Below are 25,924 nucleotides of genomic sequence, written 5' to 3' on the forward strand. Positions count from 1 at the left end.
TGTAATTCATTTCTCCCCCTTGTTTTTTTTTCCCCTTTCCCCTCACTTCCTCTTGTATGTAATTTTGTATAACCATGAGGGTCTCCTTCCATTTCCATGCAATTTCCCTTCTCTTTCCTTTTCCCTCCCACCTCTCACCCCTGTTTAATGTTAATCTTCTTCTCATGCTCTTCCTCCCAACTCTGTTCTTAGTTACTTTCCTTATATCAAAGAAATTATTTTCATTTTGCTGCATATAGTTTTCCAGTTCTCCCAGCACCACTTGTTGAAAAGACTATCTTTTCTCCAATGTATGTTTTTGGCACCTTTGTATAATATGAAATAACTATATTTATGTGGGTTTGTCACTCTGTCTTCTATTCTGTACCTTTGCTCTACATGTCTGTTTTCATGATAATACTGTGCTGTTTTGTTACAGAAGCTTTGTAGTCTAGTTTAAAGTCTGATATTGTGATGCCTCCTGCTTCACTATTCTTGCTAAGAATTACTTTAGCTATTCTCGGGTCTTTTATTTTTCCAAATGAATTTCCTGAGTGCTTTTTCTATAAGGAATGACATTGGGAGTTTAATTGGAATTGCATTCAATCTGTATAGTGCTTTGGGTAATATGACCATTTTCACAATATTAATTTTGCCTATCCAGAGCATGGAATCTTTCCATCTTCTAAGGTCTTCTTCAACTTCTTTCTTTAGTGTTCTGCAGTATTCATTATGGAGGTCTTTCACCTCTTTTGTTAAGTGGATTCCTAAGTATTTTATTTTTTTTTAAAGCTATTGTGAATGGGGTAGTTTTCCTAATTTGTCTTTCAGAGGATTCATCACTGATATATAGAAATCCACTTGATTTATGGGTACTGATTTTATATCCTGCTACTTTGCTGAATTCATTAATTCATTCTACAAGTTTTCTGGTGGAGTTTTTTGGATCCTCTAAGTATAGAACCATGTCGTCAGCAAATAATGATAGTTTGAATTCTTCTTTTCTTATTTGTATTCCCTCTAATTTCTTTGTCTCTCTAATTGCTCTGGCTAGCGTTACAAGGACTATGTTGAATAGAAGTGGTAAGAGAGGGCATCTCTGTCTTGTTCCAGTTTTTAGAGGGAATGCTTCCAATTTTTTTCCATTTAGAATGATGTTGGCCTTGGGTTTAGCATAGATGTTGAGGTATGTTCCTACTATCCTTAGTTTTTCTAGGGTTTTGAACATGAAAGTGTGCTGTGTTTTGTCAAATGTTTTCTTTGCATCAATTGATATAATCATGATTCTCATCTTTAAGTCTATTGATGTAATGAATTACATTTATTGATTTCCATATGTTGAACCAACCTTGCATCACTGGAATGAACCCTACTTGATCATGGTGCACTATTTTTTTAATGTTTTATGTGATTTTCCAGAATTTTATTGAGAATTTTTGCATCAATATTCATCAGGAATATTGGTCTGAAATTTTCTTTCCTTGATGTGTCTCTGCCTGGTTTTGGTATCAGGATGATAATGGCTTTGTTGAATGAGTTTGTAATGGTTACTTCCTTTTCATGGAGTAATTTGAAGAGTATTGGTATTAATTATTCCCAAAAGCTTAACTAATTTTTAAACACTTGCAACACACAATCACACATCCTATGAGGCTTACCCTTGGTACTGTTAAAAGTTAGCTAACAGGTCTAACAAGGCCAAACCTTGTCCGCACAACACGCACATCACCTTGACAGCTAAGTGAGAAAGCAACATCATGTTTCTTCCTGACTTTTGAAATCTCTGAAACAGGTTCCTTTCCTTTAAAGATAAAAAGAAGAGAGAGGGGCTACACCTACAGATGAGACTATAACCCAAAGGACTGTAATGCTACTTGAACTACTTACCAATGAAATCCACTGATTTGTCCAACCATGGCAAAATTTTTTCACAGAAGCTATCATTGACAGGCACTCGAAGGAAATGAGACTCAGGGATAAAGTCAGGCTTTGGACAGGTATTGCTGGCATTTAACACATAACCAATCCCGTTCTGTTGCATCAGCTCCTGTAGAGGGAAAAGCAGTTGAAATGACTAATAATATGATAACATGATCATTTTGAAAGATTAATGTTATGATAAAAATTACCAGTCTCCTTAAACTAATTATTCTCATTAGGAAATCCAAAAACCCAACAAAATAACAGTCTGGAGAGGAGGAAAAAATTTTAAGGAAAAAAGTCTATTTAAAATAGTACAGTATCCTTGAAAATTATACACGACTAATATAGCAAACATTCTCTCATCTCCATTGCTATAGAGAAAAGCAGAGCAAAGAATACAAAATAAAATGACCACTTATACAACTTCAGAATATGTGCACACATAAGAACATTTTCTTCCCACACCAAATATGCTGGGTTTTCTCTAAGATATAGCCCTAGGCATTCTTCTAGAATTCATTCTTTTTGAAGGCTGCATCTCTTTCTAAGGCATTAATTATCTGCTCTACATGCTGCTGGGTGTGTGTATAGTGTGAGAGTTTGTATCTCCTCTTAAATTTCTGGCTACCTACTAAATATTAGGACGCCCCACAGGCCCTTCAAATTCAAAATGTCAAAAACTAAACAAGCTTTTCTTCTTTCTCTGTTCCAATCTCTTGTTTCCTCTCTATAATCCCCAAAATTGGTTTATGGTAATAACATCCATCCATTCAGCTGAGGTAGAAAATAAGATCATCTGGCTCCTTTCTCTTCCTATAACCCCCTTCCAAATGGCTGCCAGATTTTTTTGGTATTGCCTGTTCCATTTATCTTCTTCTATTTTTATTCACTGCTCAGTGATCAATATTCATCAAAATAAATAAAAAAGCTACTAGAGAACTCAAAGTTTGCAGTGTTTTTCTCTCCAAACCATATTCTTTTAAAAATTTTTTATTTTTTATTAAAACATTATGGTTATATATAGTAGTTGGGTTCATCCCAACAAACTCATACATCCATAGAATTTTGATTTCAGTTGAGGATCCCCTCACCCAAACCATATTCTTAACAACTAGAGTTATCTTTTTCTTTTTTTTAATAATTTTTTTTTTAGTTTTAGGTGGATACAATATTTTTATTTTTTTTAAAAGGGGGGGGGAGAGAGAGAGAGAGAGAGAGAGAGAGAGAGAGAGAGAGAGAATTTTTAACATTTATTTTTTAGTTCTCGGCGGACACAACATCTTTGTTGGTATGTGGTGCTGAGGATCGAACCCGGGCCGCACGCATGCCAGGCGAGCGCGCTACCACTTGAGCCACATCCCCAGCCCCAATATTTTTATTTTTATGTGGTGCTGAGGATTGATCCCAGTGCCTCACACATGCTAGGCGAGCACGCTACCACTTGAGTCACATCCTCAGTTCCAACCTTTTTATTTCTTATTGAGACAGAGTTTCATAGTGCTGTGTTTCATAGGCTGGTCTCAAACTCTAAGCTCAAATGATCCTCTTTCCTCTCAGCCTCCCCAGGATCATGTGCCACCACACCCAGCTACAGCAATTTTTCTTACAATTAAGTACAAGATAATTGCTTCATCCACGCTCTTCTAATTTCATTGTTTCATTTCCTGTCCCTGTCCCATACACCCTCCCAATGTCACATATACACTCACCTCTGTGCTTCTATTTACACCATTACTATGCTTAGAAGGCCCTGTCCCTCTTCCTGATGACTGTCTTCCCACTTTTACTACTTTGTTTAACCTTATCTAATAATTCCTTCCCACTAATGCATAATTGGCGATTCAAATTTCTGCCCTTCCAAAGTACTTTGCTCACACCATTAGTAGAGTGCATGCATTGTATTATCAGTAACTCTTTTCACCCTATTAAGTAGTGAAGTAAAATGAGATATTAGATCAATTTTTGGTTGTTTTTCTATTTTTAACACCAGCTTCGTAGTTGCACTAAGTACCAATCTGTTCATTTGATATCCCATCTACCATTTACCAGACAAGTCTAATAAACAACCCCACTTCTTTAGTCATTCCATTATTGCCTTTCAAGAAATGTTCCAAGCCTCTTATTTTAAGCAACCTTGGTCATTTCTTTCTTTTCTTGGAATGTTACCTCTTCTACAAATTCTTTTCAACTACCTAAAAGCAGCTGATATATGCGAGTTCACTAATGTCTTCATTTAACACATTTGGCACAATAAATATATTTCATCTTACACAAAAGGTGGACAGAGTGTAGATTTTGCATACAATCCTTATTGTTGAGATGACAATCAATAAACAGCTTTTGGAATCAGGTGGGCTTCTTAGCTTGAACAATATCCTTCATCTATGCCAGAGCTCAAGTCTGTTGGTTGTCACCTATGCTTCTGTTACGTTAATAATCAGACTATGAAGATCTTTGAGTTTTTTGTTTGCATTTTTGCAGTGCTGGGGATTGAACTCAGGGCCTCATGCATGCTAGGGAAGCATTCTACCTGTGAGAAACACCCCCTAGCCCTTATGGAGACTTTAATGATAAACCTTTAAACTTTTGTATTTGTGGCAAAGGTTACATCTGTTTTTCTGCAGCTGAACCAAAGCTATATCAAGTTTATCTAGTACCAAGCAATTAACCATAGGGCCCAGAAACAAGTTCAGTACTCCCAGGTAAAAACAAAAGTGGGCTGGCCACTAGTTAAATCAGCCTTTGAGAGCTTTTTTCACCAATGGTGCTTAGAGAAAAGAACCATATTTCTTTCTCTTTTCTACCAACAATACTACAGATTTATTAAACTGAAAGTGAGGGAAGCTAGGTGCAGTGCTGCAAGCCCAGTGACTTGGGAGTTTGAGGCAGGAGGATCTCAAGCTCAAGGCCAACCCAGGCAACCCAGTAAGACCCTGCCTCAAAATACATTTTTTTTAAAGGGCTTGGGATGTAGCTCAGTGGTCAAGTGGTTGCCTACCATGCATGAGTCCCTAGGTTCAATCCCTGATAGATGGAAGGAAGGAAGGAAGGAAGGAAGGAAGGAAGGAAGGAAGGAAGGAAGGAAAGAGTGAGTAGATTCTGTTTCACCTGAGTCAATAAAGAAGATATTCTAGAAGTTTCTAAGAAAAGGGTGTGACACTGCAGGGTGCAGTGGTGTATACCTGTAATCAAAGCTACTTGGGAGTCTGAGGCAGGAGGATTGCAAATTCAAGGCTAGCCTGGACAACTTACCAAGATCCTGCTTCTAACTACCTAACTAAATAAAGGCTGGGAGGGGGAGGAAAAAAGGGAAAGAGAGGCAGCAACACTATGAAAATTATAGTGTCATCTGCTACAAATGATCCAAAGATAACAGAAAATTCTAAGGCAAAACATGTTGCACGTCAGTGAAGACTGTCAGATGTAATTTATCAAACAAAAGAATTTAACAATGTACACTTATGACCTATAGCCTAAAAACCTATATTTAATGAAAATGTCAACCTATATTCTACCAAAAACAATTTGTTGACCACCGTTCCTAGAAAGTCTCTTAATATAACACTGTGGCATATGGCACATATTAGGAAAATACTATCTAACATCTAAAGAATGCCTATTAAGTGCCAAGCACTACAATAAGCATTTAAATAGACTGTCTCATTGAATTATCATACCCATTTTTTTGATGTGAGTGCTATTATTATCTTCATTTTCCCAAGGAGAAAACTGAGGCTTAGTTAGTGTTTTTCCAAAGTCTCACTTTCACAAGCTAGTCTCACTAGCTAGCAAGTGATACATTAAAATTCAAATCCAAACATTCTCATCTCCACAAATCTATACTATTCATCACCATATTCTGCTAAACTTAAGTTCCTTCTAAAGCAAATCAGATAGAACAATTAGTCTACATATATATTTTTTAATTAAATGAACTATTAAAATATAGTTTTTCTTTTTTATCCTTTTTAACTACAATAAATTAGAAGGCAAAGGCATGACATTCTGGTTATGTACTTCTCAGAGAAGATTTGTGAGTGACTCAGGCCTTTAGATGGTTATTTGAGAAGAAACTTGTCTGAGTTATCTATTTTGTCCTCTCTTCTCTCTCATCACCTCAACTGTAGTCCTGCTATGCTAGTGTTCCTGCCATGTTTACAAGAGTATCTTCTTTGGGATCAGAACTGAATGCCTACAAGCATATTCACGGACATGTTGCTTACTGCCATCACCAAACTGCAATGGCATTGCTGTAGCCAAAAAGGCAGAAGACATGAGAAGCAGTTCTGACCTAAGGAACATCAATAAACCAAGTTTATAAAGCTGTTTAATCACCAAAAATATTCTTCACTCATAAAACAATGAATCTCAAAAGATAAATTTCAAGTAACTGGCTAAAGAAGAGAAAAAGACATGTGTTTAAATTGAGACATAATTTATAGAAAAAAGTTTTTTGTTTTTTTAGTTGTAGATGGACACAATACCTCTATTTTATTTTTATGTGATGCTGAGGATTGAACCCAGTGCCCTCCACATGTGAGGAGAGCACTCTACCACTGAGCCCCAGCCTTAGAAAAAATTTTCAATGACATGAGAGCTGGGTGTGGTGGTGTACACCTATAATCCTAGCAGCTCAGGAGGCTGACAGACTCAGCAATTTAGTGATACCCTGTCTCAAAATAAAAAACAAAAGGATTGGGGATGTAGCTCAGTGGTAAAGCACCTGGGAGGGAAGGAGGGAGGAAGGAAGGGAGGGAGGGAGGGAGGGAAGGGAAGGGAGGGAGGGAGGGAAGGGAAGGGAGGGAGGGAGGGAAGGAAGGTTATAACGGCAAGTATAACTATTAATAAAAATTTTAGCTGAAAAGATTTATTAAATCTATTATCCAGCAGTTTTTTGGAATATGATAGAATTTGATAATAAAACAAGTCCAATTTTTTAAAATGGAAAAGCAAGAAAAATGTATGTCATCATGTAAAATTAAAATATAATTTGGCTATTAAATTCCATAAATAAGTGCCTTTTCATCTTGGCAGTTACATCATCAGAGGAAAAAGTCAGTTAAAAGAGAAAATCATTAAAAATAATACACATACACTTGAGCTGGGCATGGTGGCACATGCCTGTAATCCCAGTGGCTTGGGAGGCTGAGACAAGGAGGATCCAGAGTTCAAAGCAAGCCTCAGCAGTATCGAGGCACTAAGCAACTCAGTGAGATCCTGTCTCTAAATAAAATACAAAATACGGCTGGGGACATGGCTCAGTGGTAGAGTGCCCGTGAATTCAAGCCCTAGTACCCCTCCCCCCCCAAAAAAAGATACACATATACTTAAAACATTATTTTAATTTAAAACAAATAAATGTCCTTTAATTCACTAATTTCTGATGCAGGACTTTGACTCATTCTTTTCTGGGTTAGCTGAACAAAGTTCTTAAGCAAATCACACCTAAATGCAGCTACCACTTAGTTTCCTTTTTTTAACATTTATTTTTTAATTATAAGTGCACACAATACCTTTATTTTATTTTTATGTGGTGCTGAGGATTGAACCCAGTGCCTAATGCATGCTAGGCAAGCGCTCCACCTCTGAGCCACAACCCCAGCCCCTACAGTTTCCATTTTTTAAAGAGCAAGAACCTGTGAAACAATGTCAATGTAGAGGCTTTCCAGAGTATGCCAACTCCCCAAATATTTTACAGTTGCCTTATTTCCAAATAATTTTTCAGAAAAGAAGTAATGTGTCTTTCCAAAACATTTATTTTGGGTTATATAACAACAACTCTCTTCATTCATATTTCATCAGTGTATGTAATATATATTTTTTAATTTCTTTCTTGTTCTTTTTTTATTTTTTTCTTTAGTTGTAAATGGACACAATACCTTTATTTTGTTTATTTTTATGAGTTGCTGAACCCAGTGCCTCACACATTTAAGGCAAGGGGTGTACCTCTGAGCCACAACTCCAGCCCAGTGTATATATTTTAATTAATGTACATAATTATAATAACAAGCACATTGGGGCTTGGGCTGTGGCTCAGTGGCAGAGTGCTTGCCCAGCACGTGTGAGACACTGGGTTCAATCTTCAGCACTGCATAAATAAATAAACAAAATAAAGGCATGCTGTCTGCTGTCCATCTAAAAGTACAAAAAGATGTTTTTAAAAAGAAAAAATTACAAGCACACTGGCCCAAACAGGTCTGCCATGCAACTGCTGATGTCTGGTAAGCATACTCTTCCAATGGTAGAGGCAGGTATGCTGCAGAGAAGAGCCTAAGAGGGGCTGCTGAAGACTCAGAAGAGATGTCACAGCATCTCGGAAGTTAGTAAACAAGTTTATAAAGTTTCATAACTGTTCTATTAACCTGCTTTCTTAACTGTTCTTGGTTTTTTTGATGATGTATATACAAGTGATTGACACAGCATCTCAATGTTTTTAATGGTGCCACTGAGAACTACAATTATGAAAAACAAGTATTTTATGCAATGTTTTTACTCAGATGGATACCAATGCCTTCTTAATAAATTGTAAAGCACATATTTGTAATTGTTTTGTTTTCAACATATTGTATAAAACATACGTAACTGAGTATTTACTCTGTCCCACGATTAAACATTATAATCTTTAAACTTCCAGAAAATAGTCATCTTATGCTGTTAAAAATTTACCTCAACTTTGTACTAAGTCTACTAATTCATGCCTTCTATTGATAAGTCGTTTTCTGGCCTTTAAATATCCTCTGACACCTTGGCCTTTTCGTGGAACTCCTTAGCTTAGCTGCTCACTCCCATTAGGTCTAGCCTGGCCTCTCTCAATACTAATACCTATAAACCTTTCATAATTTTTATTTCATGTAGCCTACTCTTGGACCATTCCTCTCTCTCCAGTTCAGTCTCTTCTACCACTACTTCTGGAATCCTTCAACCCTCCAGGATCAACAATCTGCTAATCCTACTCACCTTTCGGATTCCCTCTATCCCCATTATGTCTGTCTGCCTTCCCTGCCCAATTAAAACTATAGTCAGTCATTACAATCATTCCCTTGCTTTCACTCTCAATTCCTTTGCCTCCTTATCACTTCTTCACGCTCACTTGGCAAGATTACAACCTTAGTTAAGCCCAATCTACACCTAGACTGCATTTATAGCTGTGCTGTTGAACATGGCCAGGGAAAACACTCTCCAATGCTACCTGATCTCACTTCCAACTCATGCTCACAATCATTGTATTTCCCTAGCCCATTCACTTTCCTTCTCTCAGGTGCCATTCCATTCATTTCCATTTTTCTTCAAACTCTCTACATGTCCCGGCTCATTCTCACTCTTAGCTCGTGGATGATTATTTCCTACTACACTAGAAAAAGTAAAACAATCAGAAGCAAATTTTGATTTTCACCACCACATTCACCCTTGTACCAGCATATGTATCTACCTATACACTCTACCTTTCTACCTGTTGCTGTAGATGAACTTGTTCATGTTTCTATGGCCAATCCCAGCTCTTGCTTAATAAATTCCATCCCCTCTCACTCAAGGATATGGCTCTAGCTATTCTCCATCTCTCTCCTATATCAATTTTCCACTCTTCTGGATTATTCTCTCTACTGACAATCAAACAAGCCACTATTCACCCCATCTTAAAAATATCTTCTCCCACTTTCCATCTCCTCCTCCAACTAATACATGTCATATCATTCTTTTTAGCAAAACTTCTTGAGAGAGCTGCTTATCTTTACTTGCCATCTCTAATTCCTTTTCTGTTATCTCCTGACTCCATTCCATTCAGGCTTTCATTCCCACCATTCTCCCAAAACTGCTCAGAGATCACCAGTACTCTCCACACTGCTCAACCCAATGACCAATTCTTGGTCATCATCTTCCTTGACCTACAGCACCACCTGGCATACTTGATTACCTCCTCTCTTCCTGGAAAACACTTTGTTAACTTGCTTCCTACAATCTCGTGATTTCCATCCTTCTCTTTGGTTTTACTCCAAGCTATTTTATTTATTCTGCTCTATCACTTTCATTCAATACCACTTTGTATCATGAATATTTGCTATCATCCTGCCTCAGCCTTCCATGTAACTGGGATTACAGGTACGCACCACCATGCCTGGCACTTAATAATCTTATCCACTCTCATGACATTAAATACTGTCTTTATGATAATGACTCCCACATTTATGTCTCCTCCTGAGGGACCCCGTCCTGAATTCATATATCCATCTGCCTACTCAGCATGTCCACTTGAAAGTATATCAGGCATCTCAAACGTGGCTATGTCCAAAACTGAATTCCTCCTGTTCTACCCAAAGGATTCCCAATGGCAAGTGCATCTCCTAGTCTCCTTGACACCTCTTTCACACACCCGGCCCTCGCCATCTAATCCATTAGAAAATTCTAGTGGCTCTACCTTCAATTAGGCAGTTACACAGTATAACTGCTACCAACTTGATGCCAACCCACTACCAACTGTCTTCCATGCTTCTATCCTGTAGGGAGCACAACCTATTTTCAACATAAGAACTAAAATGATCTAAAAGAAGATATAAGTCAGATCATGTTACTACTCTGCTCAGAACCTATTAGTGACTCCTATTTTAGAGTAAAAGCCAACATGTTTATAAAGATGTTGTAAAGGCTTGCGAAGTCTTGATCTCTTCCTGTTAGGAGTAACTTTGACACACTCCTCATGTTCACCATGCTCAGCCACACTGGTCTCCTTGTTTTCCCCTCATCATACAGATAACACTTGTACCGGCAGTGGCTTCTATATGTGCTGCTTTTCCTCCAGATAGACAAATGACTCATTCTCTTCAAGTGCTTGTTCAGATGTCTGTATCTGGAGGAAGCCTACCTTCATCACCCTTTAATCACAACCAACACCCTATAGGCACTCCCTCTCTATGCCCTATTTTCATCATAGAACTTAACCATAATAAATGTGTTATATAATAAATCACACTAACAGCGTACCTACTTACTATTTTACTGTAAAGTTTCTTTCCTCCAGGATATATGCTCATGGGGGGAAAAAAAGTTGTCTTTCTTCCTGATACATCCCCAGCACCTAGAATACTTGTCTGGCACACACAGAGATTAAATAAGTATTTGATGAATGAATCATTATCTTTAAGATGACTAAAGTCAGGATCCAGTAACTAGTTTATTAGTATCTTTTGATGAAAAATCTTTGCATATATTCCTTACGTAGTTTCATTTATAGGTCATAGTAAAATGTCATTAATTTATATTGTATTCATTTTACAACTTATTAAAGACTGATTACTCGGGATTCTCAAATGTATTAAGAAAGGGTTTTCTGAGTAAATTATCAGCATGAGAAAACTTTTTAGGAGATTTTACTTAAGTAATTCTTAACATGGTAAATTGTTTGAATCAAGTTGTACTGTCTAAAAATTAAGTTATATTTATTATTTGAAAAGTTGCCAAAGTGCTTTGTAAGGCCTTGGGGGCATATAAAGAGCAAGCAGCCCTATTGAGGGTTGAACAACCTACACCAATTAGGCAGCTACACAAATATCAAAAATAGAGGTATCAAATGAATGTGATCCCACAGAATAAATAAAATAGCTTGTAGTAAAACCAAAGAGAAGGATTTTGAAAGGCAACCATAACACGAACTAAAATTACCATCTGAAGTTTGAATGGGGTATAGTTATCCCTTGATCTAAGGAGGATTGATTCCAGGGCCCTCAAAAAGCAGAATCTATGGATACTCACATCCCTTATATAAAATGAGGCAGCACTTCCATATAACTTTCATATATCCTTCCATATACTTTAAATCATTTCTAGATTACTTTTAATACCTAATACAATGTAAATACTATGTAAATAGACAGTATAGTATATTGTTTCAGGAATAATGACAAGAAAAGAGTCTGCCCATGTTCTGTACAGATGCATTTTTTTCCCAAATGATTTTCAATCTGTGATTGGTTAAATCCATGGATTTGGAACCCAGGAATACAGAGGGACAACTGCATAGGTATTGTGGATGGATTTTCTCTGATATAAGGAAGCTGATTCATAGTGGGGTAGGGATGGGGAGCATGGGAAGAATAGATGAATTCTAGATAGGGCAGAGGAGTGGGAGGGAAAGGGAGGGGACAGGGGATTAGCAAGGATAGTGGAATGTGATAGACATCATCATCCAAAGTACAGACACAAATTGGTTTCAACATACTTTATATATAACCAGAGATATGAAAAAATTGTGCTGTATACATGTAATAAGAATTGTAATGCATTCTGCTATCATTTATTTTTTTTTAAAAATCAATTAAAAAAAAGAAAGTAAACACAAAGTACAGAAATGTCTGGAGGACTGACCATGCAGCACTGACCATGTCCATTCAGACATGGAGAGGACCAGCGGAAAGATCAGAAGAAGTTAAGATCTGAAAAGATACAATTAGATCACAGAGGGTCTTAAATATCAAGTTGAAGAGTCTGACAAGCTAAAGAAGTTGATAAACTGCCATAATGAGAGAGCTAATTCATTAAAGCAAACTCTTTTTTCCCCCTCCCCTCAATCCTCTCTGCACAATTCAAAGTTCCTTCATTCTTCCATATCCCCGCCCCTCCCCACTATGGATCAGCACCTACTTATCAGAGAAAACATTCAGCTGGTTTTTGGGATTGGCTTATTTCACTTAGCATGATATTCTCCAACTCCATCCATTTATCATTCTTCTTCAAGGCTGAGTAATATTCCATCGTGTATATATATATATTATATATATCACATGTCCTTTATCCATTTATCTGAAGGACATCTAAAGCTGGTTCCATAGTATAGCTATTGTGAATTGAACTGCTGTAAGCATTGATATGGCTGTGTCACTGTAGTATGCTGATTTTAAGTCCTCTGGATATAAACTGAGGAGTGAGATAGCTGGATCAAATGGTGGTTTCATTTCAAGTTTTCTTGAAATAGAATCTCCATACTGCTTTTCATAGTGCTTGCACCAATTTGTAGTCCCACCAGCAATGTATGAGTGTACCTTTTCCCCACATCCTCACCAACACTTTTTGTTACTTGTATTCTTGATAACTGTCATTTTGAGTGGAATGAGATGAAATCTTAGAGTTGTTTTGATTTGCATTTCTCTAATTGCTAGAGATGACAAACATTTCTTCATATGTTTATTGATCAATTGTATTTCTTCTTCTGTGAAGAATCTGTTCAGTTCCTCAGTCCATTTATTGATTAGGTTATTTGAGGGTTTTTTTGTTTGTTTGTTTGTTTTTTGGGTTTTTTTTTTTGGGGGGGGGGTTAAGTTTTTTGAGTTCTTTATATTTCCTGGAGATTACATGCACCTCAGGTAAAGCATTAGTCAAGATTTTCTACCATTCTGTAGGCGCTCTCTTCACATTATTGTTTCCTTTGATGAGAAGAAGCTTTTTAGTTTGAATCCATCCTCTTTATTGATTCTTAATTTTACTTCTTGTGGAAAGCAAACTCCTAATGGATTTTTTTCAGGGGGAGGGATACTAGGGCTTGACTCAGGGGCACTCAACCACTGGGTCACATCCCAGCCCTATTTTTTTAAAATATTTATTTTTTTTAGTTGTAGTTGGACACAATACACTTATTTTATTTATCTATTTATTTTTATGTGGTACTGAGGATCGAACCAGGGCCTTGCATGTGCTAGGGGAGCGCTCTACTACTGAGTCACAATCCCAGCCACCCAGCCCTATTATGCATTTTATTTGGAGACAGGGTCTCACGGAGTTGCTTAGCACCTCACTTTTCCTGAGGAGGCCCTTGAACTCATGATCCTCCTGCTTGGGTCTCCTTAGCCATTGGGATTACAGGCATGTGCCACCGCACCCAGCTTAGTGGCCTTCTTATTAAAAACAGTTCATAAGTAGTTCATGTGAAATCTCAGTGTGGCAAGAAATAATATAAAGTGTATGAGTACCGGCCCAAGAAAAATCAAAGCACAGCCAGCACACTGCCATTCTACCTGAATGATCTTGGTATTCACCTGTAAAATAAGGCTAATATTGTGTGTTCCATACAGCTGGTATGAGTATAAAGTAATACATAATATAGTCTTATTAAATGTTAGTTTCTTTACTTTATTACATTGTAAATATAGCTTATGAATTGTATGAATTATATCAATAAAGCTAGTAACAAAATAAGAGTTTTCAAAAAGCCTATAATGTATATTTTTCACTAATCCAAATTCTTGTTTTTCCTAATTGGCATTAAGTAGGGAAGTTATACTGAATACAGCAGGCTGAATTTAAGAACACATTCTTCTGCAGAGTGAAAGAGATGACCCCTATAAACTTAAAAAATATGTTATAGTTTTAATATACAATTAAGTCAAATTTCAAAAATATTTGTGAGTCAAAAAAGAAAGTTTTATTATTACAATTTTCATTCTTTTTTTTTTCATTTAAAAGTCTGACTCCTAAACTATGTAATGAATTTTCTCCTCTAGCTGGACTAATTTCTAAGTGTAGTTTCTATGACCTGTTGATGGAGCAATAGAGTACAGATTAATAGATGGCTTTAATAAAACTGCTTTATTTGGGCAATTTCCTCATGGTCAGCTAGTCTGAAGACAAGAAGTCCCATTAAATCACCATGGCATAACAATTATAGACAATCAAATTATAATTTACCTTACTGAAGTCAATTTCATGAGTCAATTTGAATTTGCCACTCCATTTGCCTTTAAAACTGACCAAGTCCTACTTCCTCTATCCAGCCTTCCTCAAGCCACAAAACCCACTCCACCACTCACTTTAGCATCATGCCTAGTACTCTATCCTATGCTGACAATAATGATGAGTGTCCCCTATAAAGCAGGGACTGTACTTGATGATATACAAATCATCATTTGAATATCACATAAACAGTGAGAGATAGGAATTATTACAATTTGCAGATAAAGAAACTGAGATTCAGGATCTTGCCTTGAGTGATATGGCTGGTAAGGTGAAAAACAGAGAAGCAAACCTATCCACCCTCAGAGCTGACACTCACCCATTATGCAGTACTGCCTAAGTAATGATAGTCATACTGTGAATCATCTTGTGAATTATTGTTTAAAAAATAGGTTTTATCTAACCAACCAACTTGCACACTGTATGGTGATTCTACACATGGTAGACACTAAACGTTTATACTGATAACTAATGACCTTCTGTCTTCCTATATCATGTATTTCTCTCTTGAAAACTCTGAGAGCATCATTCAATGATATTGTGTCCAAGATATTGCCTAACTGCCATAAGAACAACAGAGAAAGTATCAATAATCTTACTAGCAGGCAAAACAATAGGGTAACATAGGAAAACCAACTTTGCATGTTAAAAGGCTGTAATAAAAAGCTCAATAAAGAATGCTGACAACCAGACAGTAACTCAGGAAGAAGAAGCAGACCTGCGCTAGTAAGCAGCTGAAGCAGCTCATCTCATACAGTGAAGGTTAGTAAACACTTGCAGTAGGTAATTCTATCATAAATTTCATGTATTTAAATGTGAAAGAAAAGTTTCTATTTAAAGTTTTAACTGATAAGGAAGAAAAATGATAAAGGAACTTTGTCTTTCACATAATAACAGACTCTCAAATCCCACACATTTCAGATACAAACTGGGCATCAGCAAATGACTTTTAATTTTGTTCCCATTTCAGCTTTAGTTACATCCTGTAGTTACAGATACTACAGAATGAAAGAACAGATTGTAAGAAACAAAAGCACAGTTTGAGGGACAAGTAAAATGAAAGTATATTTTTGCAACCAATGACTTGCGGTCTTTAACAGAGAACCATATCTTTAAAACATCAGAAATATGAAGTATTGATCTGCACTGTCCAGTAAGGTAGCAATAGGCTTCCCACGGCTACTGAGCACCAAAAATGTGGCTAATCCAATTTAATATGTGCAGTAAGAATAAATCACACACCAGATTTCAGTAGGACAAAACATGTAAAATATCTCGATTTTTAATACTGGTTGCATGTTAAAATGATAGCATTTTAGATATACTGGTTTAAATGAAATGTTATTAAAATTAATTTCACCTGTTTTACTCAGGCTACTTAGAACATTTCAAATTATGTATCTGGTTTTCATTATACTTCTACTAGATGTGGATGGTGTAGAATTTGTTGTGGAAAACCTCAACTGTGATCTAACAGACTGTTAAGATTCAGCAGTCCATCAAAACAGCCTGCTGTAGAAAATTCAATTTTACAGAAGACTGATATTTTCTGTGTTATAAAAAACATGAAAATCAGAGTAGCTTGGATTTGCATATGCTCCGTCCCTGATCAACTCTGAAGTTAGTGACAATCTTGGGCAAGTGACTTAACTCGGGGCCAACCTACCTTCTAATCCTACTATGCAGGTTAAATACAATAATATAAAGAGTTTTTCTAGAATTTTAAATGGTAAGTATTATGATCTTTCTAAGAATACTTCTGTGACAAACTTTTAGTGTATCTTGGTGGCCCTCTATTTTAGAAAAAGACTAATAAATTAGTAGCCTTGTAGGTAATATTTTTCAGGACTTCAAATTTTGAATTGTAATAAAATATATGTACTATTAGGAAAGATTATAAAATTTTCATTTTTAGAGATCTTTAAGGAAAAAGAAGCATATTGTTGCTCCTTCCTGTTTAAATCAAGAAGTTCAGCAGGAAGATCAGTTAGTTTATGCTATTTGTGAAAGGTAAATCTGGTTCTAAAAGGCAACTGGGTGATGTTGGGGAATTTGTTTAACATTTCTGGAGTATCAATCTCTAAAATTCCCTTCAGGCTCTTGTCAACAGTGAACACAGAATTCAGATATAAATTCCTGCTCATTGTTTTCAAAGCTGTCTACCTTACCAGTGTCTTATTTCTTAATATCCATTTCTTACCATTTCATCTACACATCTATTCTATTAAAAATATTTATTTATTAGTTGTAGTTGGATACAATACCTTCATTTTATTTATTTATTTTTATGTAGTGCTGAGGATCAAACCCAGGGCCTTGCACATGCTATCCAAGCGCTCTACCTATGAGCCACAACCCTAGTCCCCTATACATATATTTTTTAAAAGTTTCATGACAATCTTCCATGATGACTCCTTGCCCATGCTGATGTCCCATGAACTTCCATAAGCCCATTCTCCCCTCACACTAACTGTATGTTTGAAGGCCACAGGGCCATGAAAAACAAAAAATTTCCCCCTTTCCTTATTCTCAATTCCAGGTTCTGGTTTAACTGCTCTTGCCTTATAGGTGCTCACAAAATTGTTTACTAACACATACTTGTTAAATATGAGAAAGGTATAGAGCAAAATAAGTGTGCTGTTTACAGCCTCAGCAATTTGGTGAGACCTTTTCTCAAAACAAAAATAAAAAGGGCTGGGATTGGAGTTCATGAACCAGAGCACCTCTTGGTTCAATCTCCAGTATAGGGGAAAAAAAAAAAAAAAGGCTTACTGTTCCTAAACTGCCTGCACATAATCAGAAATAACTGCATCTGGTTATTTAGTTGAATGTCAAAAGTCACAAAAATGGTCTGTAACACAATTATTTGTGGAGTCACCTGCTCACCAAGTTTTACCACAATTAGATTTCTTCAGTAGACTTTTTTTTTTTTAAATCTGGGGATTAAATAAACTATCTCTAGATTTTCTCTGGGAATGCATGTGACTTTAAGAAATTAATTTTGGGGAGGGGAGAGGCTATGTGGGTAGGAATGATGGAATGAATGACATTATTACTCTATGTGCATGTATGATTATATGACCTAACTCTACATCATGTACAACTAGAAGAATGAGAAATTATACTCCTTTATGTATGATGTGTCAAAATGCATTCTACTTTCATATATAACTAATTAGAACAATTTAAAATTTTTTCTTAAAATGTAAGTTAAGATGGATTCATGCCAGAGGAGGAAAGAGAGGGGTTAATCCAACATCACTGGTATCCTTATAAAAAGACAAGTGACTCAGAGTGAAACACACACACAGATTGAAAGCAAGAACTGGGGAGCAGAGTATGTCCAGAAACAAGTTGAATACCCACTCTACTCAGGATACCCACTCTTTACAACTGCTGATCTTCACTAGAATCTGTCTTCCAGTGTTTTTGCTCAATTTGTTGAGTGAGTGAATAATTAATGAATAAATCAACTGTGGGGTTGTTCACTACTCCAAAAAAATTAATTTTGTTTTCTGTAACATAGTTTGCTTATCTTGAAAAGAGAATTAATAATAATTCCATGCTCAAAGGCATGGTGACCCCACCAGAAATGTTCTATAAGCCATCAAGTCTCAAATAAGCAGATCTCACAATAAGAGCAAATACATTAGCAATACAATATTGAGGCAAAATTTTGAAGAGGTGGGAGTTTGGGGGGGAGATGGGATTAGAATGCCTCATTACTACCCAAAGACAGTCATTTTTTCCTCATGGGAAAGTTTGCTTTGCATGTGCTAAAGAAAGCCAATCTGGAAGCTTACTTTACAGTCAGTCCAATTGTTCTAGTCATTCAAGGAGAAAATGTTAAGGGGTACTACTGCCCTTCACAGAGGAAGTAGCATCTGTAAATCATTAATAGTTGAATTAAGAGCTCTTCAATTGCTTTTTCAATTAGGGACATAAATTAAGAAGTTTTAGAGAAAAATCACTTTTCCAGACAGTAAGTCCACTGTTTCCTCCTAGCACACGTAAGAGCACATAAGCTGCTGAGTCAGATTTTAATTATATTTTATATTTGTACCATTATATGCATAGGCATCAATTCTCTCTTAGGGCATTTTGTTCAGCAATACCAACACCCTTTCCAAACCCTTGCTCCTCCGAGCCTCTTTTTTCTCAACCAAACTGCTCCAACAAGCTTTAGACACAGTGGGCAGGCAATGCATAGTTTTTTAACCTTCTTTCTCAAAGGAGAATGCCTCCTTTGGGGGAAAAAAAATTAAGGTCTTCACTGGGGTTTCCTCTCTGAAGGTTTGTCACCTTTCCCAACAGCGGTCATCATGAGGACATTCCTCAATCCAAGCCCAACCTGAGTTCCTTTCTAGTAAATAAACACATTTCTAAATGTAAAAGTACTAGCCTTCCTGAGTGCATCCAATTACTATAATAGCCTAAGAAAATGAGGCTAAACTTCTAAAAATTCTCCTATTTCAGGTCTCATGGACCTATGAGGAAAGCAAGTAAATATGACCACATCAAACAAAATACCACCCTAATGATGCAAGTGTTAGCTGGGGATTCATACTAAGAATGGTATACTTCCTTTCCAGGATCATGATGTATTCAAATAACACACAATGGGCAACTGCTGTTTTTCTAGCTGTACCAATAAACTGAGTTTTCAAGGATATTTTCCAAGCACCCACCTTGTTGAGGACATCTCGCTGGCAGCCAAGATAAAGATTGGGAAGAATTCGTGTTGGCCCAATGTTGGCAACAGGCAAGCAAGGCTGAGAAATGCAGGTAGGGACAAGAGTGGATTTTCCTTCACAGAGGCCAGGGAAACAACGAGAGAACTCAGCAAACCCACCTAAGAATAAACATTATAAGATTATGTCATGCACAAAGTAAAAATCAGCCATTTGTGAACTACTCAACTAAAATTACTTAGAATAGAAAAATCAAATCCCACAGATCCAAGTAGATACCACTCCCTATGAGTTCCTTTCTTTAGCTGCCGATGCTAAATTTGATCATAGGATCCAGTAACAGATCTTGGTTTATAAGGCTACAATATGGAATATGCAAGTCCTAAAGGCATTTTACATGACTCTTCTTTCTCAAACATGCTCTTCATCTTCACAAATCCTATGATATCTGCTCCCCACTTCTCAGCCTCAAACAAATGATCTTTGTGGATAATAAAGAGAATTTAAAGTCAGTAACAAATAACCACTTAAGACAATTTTGCACAGAAGCAAAATAGGGATATAAAAACTGTGAATCAACGCCAAATGTTACTTCTTCTACGTAAAATTTATCACATAATTCTTTCTAGAACTTTACATCTTCCTATTATACATATTTTTAAAAATTTCAAACCTATCAAAAATATGCCCTTACTCTTAGAAATATTATCTATATCAAGTTCTTAGGATTCTGTAGGTAGTTAGTCAAGGTTCCTACTGATTACCTCTGATTTCTGAAGATCTGTTCATTTACTAAACACTAGAAAGAAGTGTTGACAGACCCTAAATTCATGAGACAAGATTCCTGGATTCTGAAAAGTTCAGTATTTTTCTAGTCCTGTTAATGATTGGCTCTATGACTTAATGAAGATACAATCTTGCCACCACTCAATGGAAAAAAAAAAAAAAGAGATCTGTGTAGCCAAAGGAGGCATTCTTGCCTCCTTTGGGAAAAGAAAAAATTAAGGTCTTCACTGGGGTTTCCAATCTAAATAATCCTATCCAAATTCAAACATAAGAACCAAAATGATTGGTAAATTTTCATAAAATCCCTTGCTGTCTAAATGCTCATTACTTCATAAGTCCAAACTCATAAACTGAGATTTGAATTATAATACTTATATATTTATAATACTATTAAATTAAAAAATAACATATTAAGTTTTATTAGAAGGTAGTACCATGTCTTCCAAAATTATCTCCAAAGAAACTGGTTAACTTTATTTAAGCCAAATAAGCTTTGCAAATTCATTTGACTATAGAATTGTCTCTAAAAATCTATTAATTTGCTAATGTAATGCACATTTACAGAAATGCTAGACTAGGATTATTGCAACTACTGAAAAGTAGCCAATTAGAATTCTATACCTACAAGCATAACCCACAGATAGATTCAAAGACAGGGATCAGCCAATACTGGTATGTGAGTGCCTACTGTTTAGAATTTATAATCTTATTTACGTTACTGTTCCTTTTCAGTGTCTCTAACTGTACAACACAGTTGTTATTTAAAGTGCAGTTTCTTTCCCCCAGGTAGTTCTCAAAACATGATAAAAGATTCTCATCATTCTTTGCTTACCTTATTATACCACCCAACATAATAGGCACTATTTTGATTGTACAATTTTATATTGTTCTACAGCATTAGATGATTCTAGTGTTTTGCTTAAAAAAAAAACCTGTTTTCATATATGTATTTTTTATTTTCTGGATCCAGTACAGTTCATGGGATGACCTATCATTTAATCCTAATAAAACAATGTTCCAGTAAATGTTTTCAGAGAAATAAAAAGAAACTCTATTTGAATTTCATTTAAAACTTATAAGTAATCATACTTACAAATAATTTTAAGTAATCATAGGATGTACTGAACATTTGCCATGTGGCAAGCAGTACTCTAAGCCCTTTACAAGTATAGTTTCTCAATATTTATAATAACCCTATGAGGTAGGTACCATTACTGTTCCCATTTACAGATAAGAAAATAGAGTTTTAGAATGACACTGCATACTAACTAGCAGAGCTAGGATATGAGAGTCCTGTGAGTTTAATTTCAACTCTTCCCTTGCACGCTGAGCCAGTCTTGCTGATGGCTGTGGGGTCCAGCTTCACCACCTGTGATCTGCCAGTTCTTAGTACCAGGTTAATGATAGCCAACTGCCCTCTCCTAAACTGATGGAAGAGCCTTGCTTCCCTAAAGCTATATGGCTCAAAAGTTTCAATGCGGGGGGGAAAAATAAGAGAAGGAAACCTGACATGACCAGAGATAAGAGACTTGAAATATACTTTGTATGAAAGTCATAACAAAGTTTACAAATGAACTAGTTGAAATGTAAATATGGTCACTGGTTTGTTCATGATCACAGTGTGCAAGCTGGCAGTGAAGCTGAAGATGTCTTGGCTTTCAAGCTTCTCCACAAAACAGTTTTCAGAGGGATACTATTTCACAGCAATCATAAACTGATTATCCCAGACTCAACTCTATCACTAATTAGCACAGGGATCCTAGATTACTTTAACTTCAACTTACCTCAAAAGCCAGTGTGATGCTAAAAAATTCCATGCAGAGAATAAAATTAATAAAAGAAACAAACAATTGTTTGGCCTCAAAACAAAAAGCCAACCAACACTACATTGTAAAATGCATCGTAAAACAAAAAGAAACCTCTTGTTTACAAATATTTTTCAACTAATATCTAGCCCAAACACAAATAACCAAATAATTTTTTAAATATTTAATAGATTTCAATGAAATCAAATCATTCATTTAGTGCCCAGTCTGGCTTGAAATGTACCAAACTGGGGCTCTCAGTCACTTCCAGAAAACACTACCTCAGCCAAAGAGTACATTTCCCCTGATGTTTATCTATGACAATATTCCACTCTGCTGACATCCTCCTTCATTGACAGTTTTTTCCATTCACTGACCTTTCATTCACTGTTGTACTCTAGTGACTCCAGTTTCATTCCATTAATTAACAACAGATGAGACACTGCCTGATTTCTCCAGAACCTTTAAAAACTATCCATGGCCTTGCCAGCAACTCGATTTTGAAATATATCTAAAATGTCCCTTTTCCTCTCAAAGGTTCTTTTATAAACAAGATCTATACCACAAGAAAAGTACAATTCGTGTATGCTTTGTTACCAAACGGCTGACACAGACACAGAATAAAGCATCATCTTTGTCTGCTCCTGTCATAACTCTCTACTGCCCCAAGGACTCTGTGTTAAAGAGTCCATTACAAAAAGACAGCACCAGTTCATTACCCTCCTATTTGAAAAGCAGTACTAAAAAACTGACAAGCTTCCTAAAAGTTTTCAAGTATTTTTAAAAATTACTCAAGGATTTTTTTTCCCTGTCCAGTCGGTAATTACCAAGTTTCTCTGATCCCTAAATTCTGCTGTTTTCATCTGAGAATACAGAAAATAGGAAGTGGTATTAACCCACATGTGCTTCCCTAACACAGGCCTGAATTGGCTGTGTCTGCTACTGACCTTGCCTGAGCATGTCTGTGTTCAAGAGGAGGAGGGGCTGGGGTTGTGGCTCAGTAGTAGAGCGCTCACCTTGCGCAAGGCCCAGGACCACATAAAAACAAATAAATAAATAAAGTTAAATGGGAGTTCATAACCCACTTGAATCAAACTGTGAAATATGATATATTAAGAACTATGTAATGTTTTGAACGACCAAGAATAAAAAAAATAAAATACTATAAAAAAATAAAGTTATTTTAAAAAAAAAAAGGAGGAGGAGGAAAACACAGGTTCAGGTTCAGGCACTTCCAGCCTCTACAGATTTGGATGAACAAGGCAGATAGACTGAAGTGCTAATGCCTATACTTCTCTTGTCTTCACAAATTCAACCAAAAGGACACATATTTAGAAATAAGAATATATTACTTTGGACAGTCAAAATACTTAGTATAGCTTCAAAGGCATATATATTTTACATATTACTTTATTCTATTCGTCCAAGAAAAATTTCTTTCCTCAAGGGCACTTCTTTCACAATTCCAAACCTAAGTACTATTTTCTGTCAATAACCACAAAAAAGGAAACAAATAAAAACCCCCACTGTGAACCACCATTCCATTTTGGTGGGAAGAAATATGCCAAGTACAATAAAATACATATAACAACTCCACTAAACAATTCCAATAAGTCTCTTTTTTCTCTTCCCTTTGACTCAGGTAATCAGTTATATATCACTATGCATTTTTTTTAAATGAAAGAATTATTTACTAATTAACAAAATTAGACTTTACTATAGCTTAGTGATTCTCTAAATTTACTTAAGTCCAAATTTTAAAAACAGAACCCTATCCTTGTAGTCAAACTAATGGTAAATGTTAATTTCATCATTTTAAAGACAGTTCCCTATCGGGAGAGACACAGGACTTTTCCCTTATGCTTTCATTCCAATAGGTAACAAGTCATCAGAGCTTTGTCAATTGACTGAGTTGTCTAAAGCTGGAAGGCAGAATTAAAGAGAACCACCATAATGTGAATGGATTTCATGGCTATATACAGAAATAGTATTTAAACAAAACTCTATTTTGTGGGAGACCATTTTCTAAAAATTCATATGCAATTTTTGTATTTTAAATCACATAGGTCCTATGATTTCACAGTATAGAACAGTTTTCTTCATACTGAAAATTAAATCTGTTTCTTTACAATCACATATAATATTAAAAAGTGAAAACATGTTTCACAATAAAATATTTTTATTGCTCTTAAGGGTTTTTTGAGACATGGTGGTGCATGCCTATAATCCCAGGGACTCAGGAAGCCGAGGCAGGAAGTTCAAAGCCAGATTAAGCAATTTAGAGAAGCTCTGTGCAATTTAGTGAGATCCTATCTCAAAATTTAATAAAGGAGGACATGGTTCAGTAGTTAAGGGTCCCTGGGTTCAATCCCTGGTACAAAAAAACAAACAAACAAACAAAAAAAAACCCCACAACTGATCTACACTAATTTAAGCTCTTATTCCAATTATCCCATACCTACCGAGCATAGAGCAAGTGCAAAGTAGATGGACACATATTTCTTTGAAAACTCTTCAGGAAACCTGAGAAGTTGCCTACATCTCATAAAACATATTCTATAAGTGACAACTCCAAAAATGTTCACCCTATCTTGAACAACTCTATCATTTGGTAGTGGGGAATAAGAAGTTTTTATCTAATTTGGTAATTAACAATTGTTACATACACAACAAATGAATTAAAAATTTTCAAAGTATTAGCATAAAAAAATCTCTAAATGGGCTGGGATTTGTGGCTCAGCAGTAGAGCGCTCGACTAGCACGGGCACGACCCGGGTTCAATTCTCAGCACCACATAAAAATAAAGGCATTGTGTTGTGTCCATCTACCAAAAAAAAAAAAAAAAAAAAAAAAATTCCCTCTCTCTCTCTCTCTCTCAAAAAAAAAAAAATCTCTAAATAGCTGAAATAATGCAACTTGTAACTTCTTATAATTCTTACTACCAGATTTTACTAACCCCTCAGGATATTATCTCAATCAATGCACTGACAAAATCCAAATTCTGTTTTAAGAGTTCTCAAAAGATGCAGTATGACAGCTAGTTTACTGACCTTTCAAACTGGCAATACATAACCTGAAGCAGCTCCTTCTAAATACAAACACATACCACCAGGACTTTTAATACATGCCTCAAATAAACAGATTGTTCCAAAGAGTGCAACCAGAATAACCCATCAAAAGGATTACAGCCATAATATACCACTTGGTTAAATAATATTAACAAACTCTCTTAAGTAGAAGAGCCAGATTTGCAGAAGCAACAACTCTGACTGGTCCCCCAGTGACATTTAAGATGTGACGACAAGTGAACCGTATTCTGGAACTTCCCGAGAAGGATGGACTTAGGAGGACTCTACTTCCATCAGCATAGAAGGAGGTTGTTAAGGAGAACATTTCACCTGAAAATCAAGCATACCTAGTTCTTATTTTGGGGCTTACTATCAAAACTCCCATCTAACATTTCAATCCACTCTGGTCACTTCTAGTTAAGAACTTACTGATACCTTAAAATTAAATTAAAAGCCAAAATCTCCCTCTCTCTTTCTGCATTCCTGTTGGTGTTACCAGCATTCCCTAGGCATCTCAGCAGTACTTACTTGGAATGTCAACACACCAGTATGATAGCTCTTCTCTCTGTCCCTACCTTGCAGTCTCCTACCACAGTGCCAGTCCAAGACCTTCATTGCTCATGCTTGGATAAATTTCAGCAGCTCTCCTGAATCCACGTCCTCTTTTCCAATTCCTTTCCAACCTGTTGCCAGATTTAGTATTCAAAAATAATATTTTGAGCCAGGCACAGTGGTGCCCACCTATGATCCCAGAAGCTTGGAAAGCTAAAGCAGGATGTTCAAAGCCAGCCTCAGTTCCTTGGCAAGGCCCTAAATAATTTAGTGAGACCCTGTCTCTAAATAACTCAGTAGTAAAGGGCCCCTGGGATCAATCCCTGGTACTAAAAAAATAAATAAAATAAAAATTTTTTAAAAATGTTTGATGCTATTCTCTGCTTCCAAATATCTACAAAATAGA

At 36.2% G+C, this 25,924-nt stretch overlaps 1 protein-coding gene across 1 annotated transcript in view; it reads right to left on the reverse strand.

The window, feature by feature from the left end:
* DUSP16 (dual specificity phosphatase 16) overlaps window positions 1-25,924 on the reverse strand; it is a 93,418-nt gene that overhangs the window by 12,801 nt on the left and 54,693 nt on the right. Inside the window, exons 4-5 of the mRNA XM_081311329.1 lie at window positions 19,305-19,468; window positions 1,867-2,026 (exon numbers count right to left, since the gene is read on the reverse strand). Of these exons, the coding sequence (XP_081167455.1) occupies window positions 1,867-2,026; window positions 19,305-19,468 (324 nt within the window). The remainder of the gene's footprint in view (window positions 1-1,866; window positions 2,027-19,304; window positions 19,469-25,924) is intronic.

Source organism: Spermophilus citellus, assembly GCF_964194105.1.
Source record: "Spermophilus citellus genome assembly, chromosome: 10".
Classification (NCBI taxonomy): Eukaryota; Metazoa; Chordata; class Mammalia; order Rodentia; family Sciuridae; genus Spermophilus; species Spermophilus citellus.